Here is a 14,827-nt window from a genome sequence, read left to right as displayed (position 1 = left end):
CTCAGTCCCACGCCTGGCTGCTCTCCCAGGCTGGTTGCCATGGAAACCCGACTGATTCCCATGAGAGTTCAGCTGTTTGACCTTGGCAACATCCTGCCTTGCCTCTCTGCTCCGGTGGGGGCAATCTCGACGCAGATGTCCCGGTGCTTTACACACGTAGCAACGACGAACTCCAGTGGAAAAACACTGCCTGGGGCTCTTTTCAGCTGGCTTGGCCCTCCTTCTTCCGGAAAAGCACTCCTTGCCAGATCCGCCCCCCCTGAACTGCCGCTTCATTCCAGCAGGTTCAGTGGAAAACTTTTCAAACTTGCCTTTGGAATTTTCCGCCCCCCCCCCGACTTGCTCACTAGCACTCCTTGAGGCTAAAACATCAGGAACAGGGGCTCCAGCCATCTCTAGGCTTTCAGCTTCCACCTGCCCTTGGCCCTCTGCTGAGTCTTCACACAGACGTTTCAGCACACGCCAAGCCTCACACGCAGATTCAACGCTTTCCAGGTGATGTTGCAAATTAGCATGCACACCTGCCCTCAACATGCAGATCTCAGCTCTCATAGCTTTCTCCCTCTGCATTTTCTCCTCCAGAGAAGCAGATTGTGACTTTCCTGCATCTCTGTCCACCAGTTGCACTGGTTCCCTCTGGGAAATGTCCCAAACTTCCGTGGCTATGAACCACGCTCTCACCCTTCTGACCCAGATTTCCCACGACTGGGTGGTGAGCTCTTCAAGCTGTTCAAACGGAGCTTGAAACACCTCCTGGCCATCTGCCATCTTTCCCCCGGGGCCCAGCGTACTCACGTAAACAAACAGCCGCTCTCCAGCTCCCGGTCTAGCAGATCAGCTCCTCTGCCTCTCACAACTTCAGGCAGAACTCCAAGCTGGCTTCAGCATCGTCGTCAGCTTGCCTTCAGTACAGCGTCTTTCAGCTTGCTTGCCTGCTTGCCTCAGCCTCCTGCCGTGCTTCTCTGCTCGAAACTGCAGATCAAAGCTTCGGCAGCCTCCTCCCGTGACAGTTTTACAAGCGATGATTTAGGTTACCCATAACCTGTGGAATTTGATTGATCTGGCGCGACCCCCGCTAATTGATTTGCGATCCTCAATTAGCTCTTTACTGCCCGGCACACTTCTCCTGCCGCACGCTCTGCTCCGAGCTCTCAGTCACGCCGTAGCAGAGATAGCACAGCGGTGTAAAACTGTCACGTAGCTTGGCTTCCAGACAAACACACAGAGAGTCCAGGTTTGTCTATTTACAGCCGTTTATTCCGACATTTCTCAGGAAAATCCAGGACTATTTGCAGCCATGACAAAACTGCATCCTTTCCCCTCAAAGCACAGAGTGGGACTGGCAAACTCCTCCCAAACTCCTCCCAAGCTTCCAAAACTGACGTCAGAATGGTGTGGCATCATGGGAACAACTTAACTCGTTAAGTTCCAGCTCCAACAGGATTATCCATGCCTATTGAAGAGAAACTGCACTGGCACATCATAAGATAATCCTGAGCTAGGCTGTCACTATGATCAATGCAAGGCATTCTGTCTTGCAAGCAACAAGCCCCCATGCAAAATCTTCCAACAAACACTTAGGTCTGGAGGTGAGATCACACATGACTTCTCGTCTCAAAAATGCCGAGTCGCAGAGGAACCTTAAGCAGCATATGGTTTTCATTCATTTTTCATGAAAGATTTTGTTCGGTTTAGTAAAAGTATCTTACACCAATGTGTGTTCATTTGAACTGAAGTTTCCATTCAAGTTCAGATTCAGTTTCTCATCTTTCATCAAAGATGTTGTTAGGAATAAGATGACTGACTTCCAAGCAGAAACGGAAGGTGTGAAATGGAAGCTGGAGTGAGGAATGCCACTCAGGTACATCATGGCAGTGAAGGAAGAATGTCAGATTAAAGTAGCTAGGTTCTACCCCCAGGTCCCTTACCAATATAAACATATATTTCTGTAAGCTGAAGGACTGCTTTTGTTTTATTTTTAAAAAACCAAGCTTGCTCCAAGGCAACTGGAGGGGAAATGAATTAAATCTTCTTTAATAAATCTTCTTTATAACCCCTCTCGTAAAAGACACTTTTAAACACTATTTCTGCTGTGATAAGTACAAAGTCTAATATACATTCTTTTATCATTCTTGCCTTTTCTTTGTCTAAGCGAACCCTTTCTGGAGCATGTGAAAGTGCCTTATACCTAGTCAGGTCATTGGTCCATCTAGCTCAGGATTAAATTGATCAGCGTTTATTCCCAAGAAGCATATATAACGTTTATTCCCAAACAAGACTCTGATTTAACACAGGTTAAAAATTACAGGCCAATTTCATTATTGAATAATGACTATAAAATGTTTGCAAATATTTTAGCAAATAGGATGAAAAAGGTATTAAAGGAAATGATTCATAAGGATCAAACAGGTTTCCTTCCTGGTAGGCAGATGAAAGATAACGTAAGAAATATAATTAACATAATAGAGTATCTGTCAAACAGGAAGGATAAACAAGCAATGTTGATATTTGTGGACGCCGAGAAGGCCTTTGATAATATTTCTTGGGAATTTATGTTAAAGAATTTGGAATATATGGATATGGGTCAATCTTTCCTGAGTGGTATAAAGGCAATATATTCGAAGCAGAGAGCAAAATTAATTGTTAACAACGTTATAACAGAGAACATTGCTATAACTAAGGGTACAAGACAAGGGTGTCCTTTATCTCCGTTATTATTCATTTCGGTCCTAGAAGTCTTCCTAAGAAATAATGAAAAAATAAAAGGTGTGACAGTTGGTTGTAATGAATACAAGGTCAAAGCCTTTGCCGATGACTTGGTTATAACTATAGAAGATCCTATGCAGAGTGTTAAAGAGGTGTTAGAAGAGATAGAACATTTTGGTCAGGTGTCCGGCTTTAAGTTAAATAGGAAAAAAACTAAAATAATTGCTAAGAATATGGATCAAGAGACAATAGAAAGAATACAGCAACAAACAGAGATGAATGTGGTTAAGAAAGTTAAGTATTTAGGGATTACGTTAACTCCCAGGAGTATTGACCTGTTTCAAAACAACTATGTACCAATATGGAATAAAATTAAACGTGACCTAGAGCAGTGTTTCCCAACCTTGGGCATCCAGCTGTTTTTGGACTACAACTCCCATCATCCCTAGCTAGCAAGACCAGTGGTCAGGGATGATGGGAATTGTAGTTCGAAAACAGCTGGAGGCCCAAGGTTGGGAAACACTGACCTAGAGGTGCGGGGAAGAATGAAACTATCATTATGGGAAAGAATTGCAACGATAAAGATGAGCGTGCTACCGAAAATGTTGTTTCTGTTTCAAACAATTCCAATAATTAAAGGTGTGACAATATTCAAAGAATGGCAAAGAATAATGTCAAGATATATCTGGCAGGGCAAGAAGCCAAGAATAAAATTTAAGATATTAACAGATGCAAAAGATAGAGGAGGCTTTGCCCTGCCAGATTTAAAGTTATATTATGAAGCTTCGTGTCTTTGCTGGGTGAAAGAATGGATAAAGTTAGAAAACACAGAATTGTTGGATTTAGAAGGTTATGATAATAGATTCGGTTGGCACGCGTATTTATGGTGTGAAAAGAATAAAGTGCATAAAGGTTTTGAAAACCACATCTTTAGAGGATTGTTGATTGAAGTCTGGAATAGGTATAAAAATTTATTAGAGTTTAAAACTCCATATTGGCTATCACCATTGGAGATAATGAGTGTGAAAAAGATCAATATGACAGGGAGATGGATTACATATGAGAATTTGATAATCAAAGAAGGTAATAAATGGAAATTGAAACCATATGAAGAAGTTAAAGAAAATGTGAATGATTGGTTGCACTATTTTCAGTTGAATGCAATGTTTAAAAAAGAGATGTCAGAAAGGTTTTCAGGAAAAGAAATCTAGGTTTCATCAAGAAATTTTGAATAGTGATGTTAAAATTTTATCAAAAATGTATAAATTATTACTTGAGTGGCATACAAAGGATTAAGAAGTAAAATCAGTTATGATTCAGTGGGCCAAAGATTTTGGTCATAATATACAATTTGATGAGTGGATAAAATTGTGGAAAGAAGGAATGAAATTCACTGCAAGCACTACAATAAAAGAAAATGTTATGAAAATGATATATAGATGGTATGTAACACCAGTGAAACTTGGTAAGATGTATAAAGTCAGTAATAAATGTTGGAAATGTCAGGAAAAAGAAGGAACATTTTATCACATGTGGTGGGAGTGTAAGAAAGTGAAAGGTTTCTGGGAAATGATTTATAATGAGATGAAGAAAATGTTGAAATATACTTTTGTTAAGAAGCCAGAAGAATTTTTATTAGGAATATTAGGGAATGAAATTAAAAAGAAGGATGTGAAGTTATTTAGGTATGCAGTGACAGCAGCTAGAATTTTGATGGCCCAGAAATGGAAACAGGAAGAAATGCCGACGAGGGAAGAATGAAGAATGAAACTGATGGAATACGCAGAAATGGACAAATTAACCGGGGAAATTCGGAACCAACGCGATCAGAGATTCACCGAGGACTGGAATAAATTTACAGAGTATATAAAAAATGTATGTGAGGAGCAATTGACGCTTGTTGGCTTTCAAGAAGCTCTGTGAAAATGATTGATAGAAATGTTGCTTAAAAGATATGATAAGATTAAGATTGTTAAAGCGCAATATAAATTTAAATGTGAGTAATTGTGATAATATGGAAAATTGTCAGATAGGCTGAGGGAAGTCTAAAAGATGTATATGTTAGAAATGGATGTTAAACATGGATGGAATGTATATTGGAAATTGAATAAAAATTAATTATAAAAAAAGGATTAAATTGATCGGCAGCAAACCTTCAGGGTTTCAGACAGGGGTCTTTACCAGTCCTACCTGAAGACTGAACCTGGGACATTTTGCCCTGTCCCTTTCCTCTCTATTTCCTCTCTATTTTCCTTGATATCAGCCTAGATCCCACATTACCTTCCCTCTTTCTAGATAGTGAGTTTTTATATTCTGTTTTAATCAGACTTAGCTGTCTTTCTGTCACTATTGTTTCAAGAATTTATTGTTGTTTTCATCTTTATTATGTTAGCAGCTCTGAGAGGTTTTGCTTAAATAGGATAGAAATTTCTTAAATAAATAATACATACTATGAAATGTAAGTGTGACTATGATCCAGTTTCCCATTCCCTTGAGACTTGAAACTGGAGCTCCTTACTTTCACCTCTACACCACAATAAGGGGTGGGGGATGAGGAGTGCTGTAGAGAAGATCACTTCTCCAGTTCCATTGAGATGGGCAGCATTCAATCTGTAGTATTTAGCTCAATATTGTACACCAAAAGTGAACCTGAATGCATATTTTTCAATATATTATTTCTCACAAGTTTAGTAATTAAAGCTATTCCATACTTATTTTCTAACTCTGTCATGTTTGAGCTCTGATCGCTAGTTAAAAAGAGAGTGAATATCAAAATATGATGCTTGTACATACCAGATTGATTTTGCTTCACAGAAGCCATGACTGAATCCACTTCCACCTAGAATAAACAAAAATGACACCATCAAGAAATGACTCGGTACATTTCTTTCAATTCATTGTTTCATTTGCTACCTGTACATTACCCAGTTCTGCAAAACCACTATCACAGTCTTACCCACAATTACTTTCAGTTCAGCTATTTACTTCAGATGTCAGAAAATGAAAGGCATGACCCATTTCTCTGAACTCCCATGAGGTTGAGACGCTAAACTAAATGGGCAGTGCACATGCTGGAGAGGAACATGGGGTTTTTAATGCTTTAATTGTGAAATCAGAAAAGTGTTCCAACATGGGGTTACAAGTTACAAGCAGGTAGGTAACTAGAAGATGTGGATAAGCTTAGCTAATATATTGATTCAACAGTTGGCATGCCCCTCTGCTCTCCTTCTCAAGAGCAGGGTGGGCAGGACTATTTGTGCAGGATGTGTCCCAAGTCTCTGGAATGCACAAGCAAATGGGCACTCCACCACAGAGGCTAGACCAGGCATAGGCAAACTCGGCCCTCCAGATGGTTTGGGACTACAACTCCCATCATCCCTGGCCACTGGTCCTGTTAGCTAGGGATGATGGGAGTTGTAGTCCCAAAACATCTGGAGGGCCGAGTTTGCCTATGCCATTCATGGTTTGCTTATACTACCACTTCCACATCATTGGAGAATGAATTAGTGAAGACAGCTTGCCATTGGACTTATTCTTAGAGGTCTCCATTGAAGGAGACCTTCGCTGACGAGGGAGGGCACTGGAGCTATCTTGGTAGCTCGTGACATAGCACTTGAGGTGTCCACTATCAAAGAGATGGGCCATTCCTAACAGACTAATAGACCTGTCCCTAGAACCCAGACTTCTTGCTCAACTGGGACCTTCTTCTGGATATAACTCCTTTTGGTGTCCCAAATTCTCATTCCCCATCTCACTAGGGCCTTCCTCTGGGTCAGCCGCTTCCAACTCTCCAAGCTCCTTCCATTCCGCCTCCTCATCTGACCACACTGTCCACGACGTCTCCATGAGATTCATGACAGCATATTAATGACGAGTCCCAGCAGTCAATCCTTTCAGCTGTGAGGGGATTGCCCAGTTACAGTGGTACCTCGGGTTAAGTACTTAATTCGTTCCGGAGGTCTGTTCTTAACCTGAAACTGTTCTTAACCTGAAGCACCACTTTAGCTAATGGGGACCTCCTGCTGCTGCCGCGCCGCCGGAGCATGATTTCTGTTCTTATCCTGAAGCAAAGTTCTTAACCTGAAGCACTAGTTCTGGGTTAGCAGAGTCTGTAACCTGAAGTGTATGTAACCTGAAGCGTATATAACCCGAGGTACCACTGTACAGCTTAAAGAACCATGGGAGAAGGTGAGTGGAATTGGATTTAGAGGAAGCATACTCTTAGGCCCACATTGTCTGAGTCTAATGCTCCCCTTCCCTCACTGGTCCATGCTAAATACAATGCCACTCCAAATGTGTATGCCAACTGCATTGATTGCTCACAACAGATGCACAACTCAATAAAACAACAGAATTTCTTTTGTGGATATGTGCATTTTAGCTTGCAGGAAGGTCAAGCTATGACCACGCCAGAACAAATAAAAATATATTTTAGAATTGGGACCTGCAGAGCTGGGGGCAGGGTGGGGGGAGAAAACAAATGGGAAATTTTGCTGTGCAAGTGGATTTCAATTGTGCAAGTAGGCAGACATCATTGGATGCCACTCGTTATGTTTTGACTGATAAACCTTATAGTTTAACCCGGTTAAGAATGAAGAGAACGATAGAAGTAAATGAAAAGGGAAGCTAGGGTTGCATAGCGTATCAATTATCAAATAAATTCCACATCATTCATTGTTGACCTGCATTGCAATTAGGTCGTTCCAAAAATATGGATGCTCTGAGAGAAATTGATGTACAGATGGGTCTTCATTTACAAAAGAAATAACTTCTATATAATTTTGAACTGAACAAGTCTATAACATTATACTTTTGAAAGGGAAACAAATGCCAAAATGTATCTAAAAATTTAAGATCAGTTTCTCCTACCATTATTTGCTTTCCATACAAATCAGGCTATTTATTACAGGCTTTAATGATGGCAACATGTCTAGCATCTTTCTCCAATATGACCATGTGAAATGACCATGTGAAAGTAAAATATAATTTCATTAATGGTCTTATTTTGAACCAGTAGCTGGACTGTAATCTAGAAGCCATTTACTCTATTAGAATTAGCAGAACAAATATGGAGCAAATGGACTGTAGACTACAGACATAAAGTACAATCCTAAACATATTTACTCAGAAGCAAATCCAACTGTGCTCAGTAAAGCTTTCTCACAGATTAGAGAACAGGTAAGTGCAGCCTCAGAATTTCTAATAAAGTCACTGAAAAATATCATAGATCAGCTACTTTCCAAATCACTATGGAAAGCATTAACAGCGACATCTCATGGTCACAAAAGGTATTACTTTGATTCACATCTTTATACATGGTAATATGAAACAAAAATCTGTTAAAACTACATTAGGCAAATCTTTTCAAGGCTGGAAATCAATAAGCAATGTCATCCTAAGCATGTCTACTCAGATGTAAACCCCAATGAGTTCAACAGCACTTATTTCTCAGTTAAGGCTGAAACCCTATGTATTCCTTTCCAACTTAATGAGACTTACTTCTGAGCAGACTTGTACAGCATTGTGCTGTTAATTGTCCTCGGGACTGAAGAAACAGGCTGAATTTCCCTGGTTTAGTGGCAAGCCATATTTTAGCATTACACCCTAACTGGACAAACCACGGCTTACAGAGTCTAAGATTATGAATAGCAGCTGAACTAGGCTTGCAATCCTTGTTTGCTGCTAAACCAGATGTTGGAGGGGAAATCAGAGTAGAACAAGGGGAGAAGGAGGGAAGGTGCAAGCATAAGGCTTGTTCACTTATCACCAAGCTGTGGTCTGGCATTATGTCTCAGCTGACACAGTAGTTAGGAAGATCTAACTTTTAAAAACAAGTGTGCCTTGACTTAAACAGTGCTCAGAAGCTCCTGTTGTCACTTGCGCAACATACCGGTTGTGAATGCAATGTTCATCTGAAATTCTTATTTTCATTTACTTATTTAACCTTTCAATAGCAGTGCATATGTTTTAATTCCCAATCTACTTGTGCATATGTTTTTGAGATATGGTATGATTCTATTTAGCTATTTTGCGTAATTGACTGGGATTTGGGGCAACATTTGTTTGTTTAAGTAACTTTGAAGTTTAGAAGGTCAAGCTGGCTACACATGCTATTGAGAAATATCTGCTTTGATGTAGAAACAGTAGATAAAGAAACATGAGTGAATTACACCATGCAACACTGATTTCTGAAGAACAAAGAAAAGCAGCTTCTATTGGCAAAATAGCTGAGGCAGAACTGCCCCATCTCAGAAACTGGAATAACCAAGGTTAGCTTTTATTTTAGCTCAAATGGAGACACAGCCAGGTTAGCATCCCTACACTGGGTGGCTCAGTTTCGGTTATAAGGAATCCATACAACTATGTGTTTTGTAAAAAAATATATCCAGGAAGTTTAATTTTAAACTGAAGGTTTAGACCAGAATAAAACAGTATAGCATACTGGAATTGTGAACAGGAGCACTCCACGGTGCAGCATTTTGTTGCTGATCTGCTCTGTCCATCATAATGATGGACATTACACTTGCAAAATCTCAAGGATACTTTATGAAGCTAGAAACAAGTGATACCTATGATGATTCTGTAGGATGCACCCACTGACTTCTATTGGGCTGGGGTGCTGTGCTTTAAGGGACTCTCCTTTAATAATAATATTATAATAATTTTATTATTTGTACCCCACCCATCTGACTGGGTTGCCCCAGCCACACTGGGTGGCTTCCAACACATAAAAAAATAATAAAACATTACACCTTTAAATAAGAGACACTTGTGTCAATTACAGGTACTTAAATACAAGAACTCACAATGGAGGTAAGGCCAACATTCACTGCCATTTCCTGCAATTTAAAAAAGAAAAAACACCCCAGTCCTTTGAAGACTTTTCGTAACTCAAGAAACGTAAACTACAGAATATTTATCTGATTATTTTATGTTATATATATATATGTTATATATATTTTATTTTAGGGTGCTTAATGAATATGCCAATCCTCAAGACAGGGTGGAAGAAAATAAACTTTACCTTTGAGGGCTTATAGCCAAACAGCATCACTACAGCCACCTTGTAGTCCTCTCTGTTTAAATATCCTTTGTGGTCTTCATCACATGCCTCAAATGCCTAAATACAACAAGGTAATTAATGATTTTAAAACAAGAATTTCTTGAAGTATGTTTGGCAAAAAGAAAATGAGTAATCAAGTTTGATCACATTTCTGTCTAATCTTGGATTAGAATTCGCTGCCCAGCTCTAGTTTGGTGTGTTTTAAAAGTCTGTGATCCTTAAAGTTTGATTTAGAATCATTCATTTTAATGACTCATGCCAGCAAAAATTGGGTATTTTATTTTAAATGTGGATTTGAAAGCTTTTATTATTTCTAGATGTGATGTTTTTATTAAAAACATTTATATATATCTCTTCAATTAAAAAAAAAAAGCCCAAGCTTCTTATGCCACCACAATAAAACAGTAAAAGGGGATCAAGGTACAACACTGTTCTAGGGACCCAGAGATTATTATATTTTGCCCTTAAAATCACTGATATTATTTAGATAATTTATATACTGGGTAGCTCAGTTGATTATAGTGTAGTGCTGATAACACCAAGGTTGCAGGTTTGATCTCCATGTGGGACAGCTGCATATACCCTGCACTGAAGGAAGTTAGACGAGATGATCCTCAGAGTCTCTTCCAAGTCAATGATTCTAAGATAAACTGCTTCACTTTTTAGAGGGGGGGAAAACTCTCCAAGTGGTTAACAAGTTGAAATAAAATTAAATAAAAATCAGAAAATAACAAAACACGTTATAAAAATTCATCAGGTAAAAACAACAAAATAAGCAGCTGAACAGGTTAACTGTCCTAAACATCAAAAAAGGCCCAAGTCAACAAATACCGTATTTTTTGCACCATAACACTCACTTTTTTCCTCCTAGAAAGTAAGGGGAAATGTCTGTGCGTGTTATGGAGCGAATGCCTGCGGATGGTGGGGGGATCTGCTGCAGTCATGAGCAGAAGATCCATGGTTCCCCTTCCTTCCCTCCTCCGTGGCTCGCTTTGAAACAGCAAAGAGGGAGAAGAGCCGCTGAGTGGGGAGGAGAGAGGGACAGAGAGCCTGCTTGCTTTAAAGGAGCAAAGCGGGAGAGGAGAGGAGAGGAGTGTAAGTGGCTCCTGTCCTGTTGGCTCCTTTAAAGCAAGCAGGCTCTCTGTCCCTCTCTCCTCCCCACTCAGCTGGCTAAATAGCAGCAAAGTTTTTCAGCGAGCCGGGGAGGACGGAGAGAAGCAGAGCCTGCTTGCTTCTCCTCTTATACCCCTCTTCTGCATTATTAACAGCATCCTTCTCCACCCACCCCACGCATGTTCCTTGGCCCTTGAGTGCTTTTCCTTCCCTCCCCACTTAAAACGTGGTTACAAAGCATGGATCCACATGGATCCTCAGGATTTTTGCATTGGGCTACCTCAAACTCACCGTCAGATCACATGTCTGTGGCCACAGCATGAACCACAAAAATCATACATCCACTGTTTCGTTTAGAATATTTTTTTTCTTGTTTTCCTCCTCTAAAAACTATGTGCGTGTTATGGTTGGGTACGTGTTATAGAGCGAAAAATACAGTAGGTTTTGTTGACCCCCCGCCCCCCGCCAGCTGTTGCTCAGCAGTGGCACCGTCTTACTATTTTTGCCAAACACCTTACAGGCTCCCGAGAGTTAAATACAATGAATTTAGGATCTAGAAAAGATTGCCAAAGGGTGGTGGTGGGGAACCTACAACAAAGATCCAGTTTTACAGCATCTCAGTTCCCCCCGTCACAACAACTGCTGACTTTACTTTTTAACAACCACTAAAATGTCCATCAAAGAATAACGAAAATGCTGTCAAAAGCAATCTTGAGTTAGATAACAGCAAGACTGCAGAGATACCAGCAGTTGAAAAATATTCTAATGTACTCTGCATGCTTGTGAAAGATAAAATGCTGAGAGAGACTAAGAATGAATCAACTAACCAGATTTCTCATTAAACACTTGGACCAGCGAATAGAAATCTCTGCTTGTTGACTTTATTATTTGTTACAGCCTCATGCAGGAACATGCTTATGAAGTAACCCAAACAGAAATGAAAAATGGCAGATTGCCTACTGATTATCAATAGAAGCACTTGGTGGAGAAAACTGTTAATGAAATGCATGAGCAAATTATCAGGTCCTGAAAACACACCAGGACTACTTTAGACTTTTTGGATAAACACACAAAGGAGCAACTAATAGCTTTCGAAATTTTAACACCTAGATACAATCTTTTAATACAGCAGAGATGAGAAACTCTCAAACAGCAGGTGAGCAAGAAGCAATTCTCACATCCTGGACACCCACACAGCAGAAAGACAACTAGTTCTAAATGCTCACAGAAATTCTAGCACTAGTATGAGGTGAATGTGCAAAACAAAAAATAAACTTTCTAACTGTAGTAATAGTTAAACAAAGGATAAACTGCTCAGAAAAACTGCCATATTTCTTGGCACAGCATTTTTTTTAAGGTGGTGGGACAAATATCTCTTCCCAGAGTATTATAATGTGTGTTCAATTCTGTAATCCTAAGCATACTTATTAGGAGTAAAGCCCAACTGAACACAGTAAGTGTTTTCTCTGAGTAAACGTGCATAGGATTACTCCACAGGTAAAAAAAATCATAATAGGAATGCAATTCTATTCTTAATCCCAATGTTGATGGTGGCAGCCATAGATCTCTCTTTATTATAGGTAGCAGCTGTGTCCAGGTGACCAGTAAGGTATTACCAGTAGTTCTGTGTGCTAACAAACAAAAAGCCCCCAAATTGTTGTTCTGCTGGTGGGGCACCAGTGGCTTTGAATATACAGGATCCAATGCTCTACTAATCCTCCAAGGGGCTCTGCTTATTCTTTTTTGTTTTGTGAAATTCCCTACGGGAGTTTGCCATTAAAAGGCCATCACCATACTGATTATAGAATCACAGAGTTGGAAGGGACCCTGAGGATCATCTTATCCAATCCTCTGCAACTCAGGAATATGCAGCTGTCCCTAACAGGGACCAAATCTACAGCCTTGGCATTATCAGCAGTACACTCTAATCAACTTTCTCACTCACACAGCCTGGCTTGTTAGCATAAGCTAAATCCAGGGTTTTCCAGCACAGTTTAATCAAACCTTGATTCGTTCTAACTTTTAATAATTCTAAGAATTATGGGCAACTTGCACCCACAAACCCAAGACTTATAACAATAGTGTGCAAACTTCAATAATTCTTCATCAGGCTACAGATGGTAAACAAAGTGTGAGGGGATGGGGTAGGGTGGAACTGGCTGATGGTGATCTCATGATTTTGCATCTGGTAAGAGTACAAAGATGGAGTATTGGTGGGGGAGTAGATATTCAAATAAGTGCTACAGCGGACAACAGGTAAGGAGGAATATGGCTGATTCCAAGTCTCTGGAAGTACAAAATACAAAACACAGCTGTTATCCAGGTCTGTCTCTATCCTTAGGTGAAGCACACATTAAACAGGTGAATAAATCAATTGAAGGGAAGGTCTGTAATTGTAGGACAACCACTTGTACTCTCTTTGAATAGAATAGGGCTTCTCCTTCAAGATATTTAGGTCTGCAAACATGTGCATATTTACCTTAAGTATTTACAATTAATTCTGATATATCAGGGCAATTGTTCGTGTGATGTGAACTGTGGAATTAATACTTTTGGAAATGCAGTTACCTTTCACCAACACACTGCAGATAATTTGGCTAGTGTCTAATTATTTGGCTAGCTATGGAGGGACTAGCCAGGTGAAGCCTCCAGAGGGACACAACTGAGGTTCCCAATGTGTGGGGTTTCTGTGTGTGCCAAACTGAGTCTTTGACCTGGGTTGAATGAAGCCTTGTTTCGTATTTGGTCTAGCCCAGAGTGCAGCCTACAAGCACCCAAGCCTCTTGATAGTTTCCAAGTCATGAGAAGTAACAATTCCTCATTAGATTCATCTGGAGTAACGTGTCCAGGTCTGGGACTTCTCACTTTAAGAAGGATGTGGACCAACTAGAAGGGGACAGAAGTATAGGAAATGAAGTCCTTATGAGGAAACGTTGAAGAAGCATACCCTGAAGAAGGAAAAAGACTGAGGTGGGATTATAAAAAGGTAAAGGTAAAGGACCCCTGACAGTTAAGTCCAGTCTCGAACGACTCTGCGGTTGCAGCGCTCATCTCGCTTTACTGGCCGAGGGAGCTGATGTTTGGAAACGCCGTTTACCTTCCCACCGGAGCAGTACCTATTTATCTACTTGTACTTTGACATGCTCAGCAAGCCCTAGGCTCAGTGGTCTAGACCACAGCGCCACCCGCGTCCATTTGAGGTGGGATTATAGCACTCCTCAAATATCTTCTAATGAAGGGCTGACGCTTTAGAAGAGGGCAAAGCCTTTATCTTTTCTGCCTTAGATGGGAGGGCTATACCTAATGTGTTTACGATGGAAGAGGGTGTATTTTGATTGAACATTAGAGGAACTTAAATGCAGCCCTGTTTAGGGACGTTATTAAGGTTTGAGGTTTGATTGTGTTTTTAATATTCTGTTGGGAGCTGCCCAGAGTGCCTGGGGAAACCCAGCCAGAGGGGCGGGGTATAAATAAACTGTTTTGTTGTCGTCATTGTAAATATTGGGGGGTTTTTTGTGGGGGTTTTTTGTGACCTTCAAGCAAAGACTAGACATCCGAATACGGAGGATTTCCAGCATCTATGATGAAATGTTTAGGAGTACGTATTGGGGAGACCCAGGTCCAAATCACCACTAAGCTGCCTGGGATGGTCTCGGGCCAGTCACTCCCTGGCCCACCTCACAGGGCTGTTGTGAGGACGAAAGAGAGCGGAGGAAAAGTGGAACACAAGTGCAACTAAAGAACACCCAACACACACACACCACACCTTGTTACCTACTTTAACCCACCGCTTCCTGCGACTCTCTTCGCCACTTAATCCGCTCTCTGCCTCTTCACGCCAAGCGCACATCGCAGACGCTGCCTCAAACCGCCGCCAAGCTTCCCATGGTAACCCAACCGCTTTCCTTAGCAACCCCAACGCCGCCCCTCATTGGCTGGAAGCGC

The 14,827-nt window shown here is 40.7% G+C and overlaps 1 protein-coding gene across 2 annotated transcripts in view; it reads right to left on the bottom strand.

The window, feature by feature from the left end:
* Positions 1 to 14,819, bottom strand: part of EFCAB11 (EF-hand calcium binding domain 11) — a 67,614-nt gene extending 52,795 nt beyond the window's left edge. For both annotated transcript variants that reach the window (XM_083503638.1, XM_083503637.1), the window contains exons 1-3: positions 14,661 to 14,819; positions 9,731 to 9,826; positions 5,500 to 5,545 (exon numbers count right to left, since the gene is read on the bottom strand). In XM_083503638.1, coding sequence (XP_083359764.1) covers positions 5,500 to 5,545; positions 9,731 to 9,826; positions 14,661 to 14,732 — 214 coding nt within the window. In that variant the 5' untranslated portion in view covers positions 14,733 to 14,819. The remainder of the gene's footprint in view (positions 1 to 5,499; positions 5,546 to 9,730; positions 9,827 to 14,660) is intronic.
* Between the last annotated feature and the right edge of the window lie 8 nt (positions 14,820 to 14,827).

Source organism: Podarcis liolepis (genome assembly GCF_965112155.1).
Source record: "Podarcis liolepis genome assembly, chromosome: 1".
Lineage (NCBI taxonomy): Eukaryota > Metazoa > Chordata > Lepidosauria > Squamata > Lacertidae > Podarcis > Podarcis liolepis.
The sequence above is the reverse complement of the archived record's forward strand: the minus strand, read 5'-3'. Positions and strand labels throughout refer to the sequence as shown.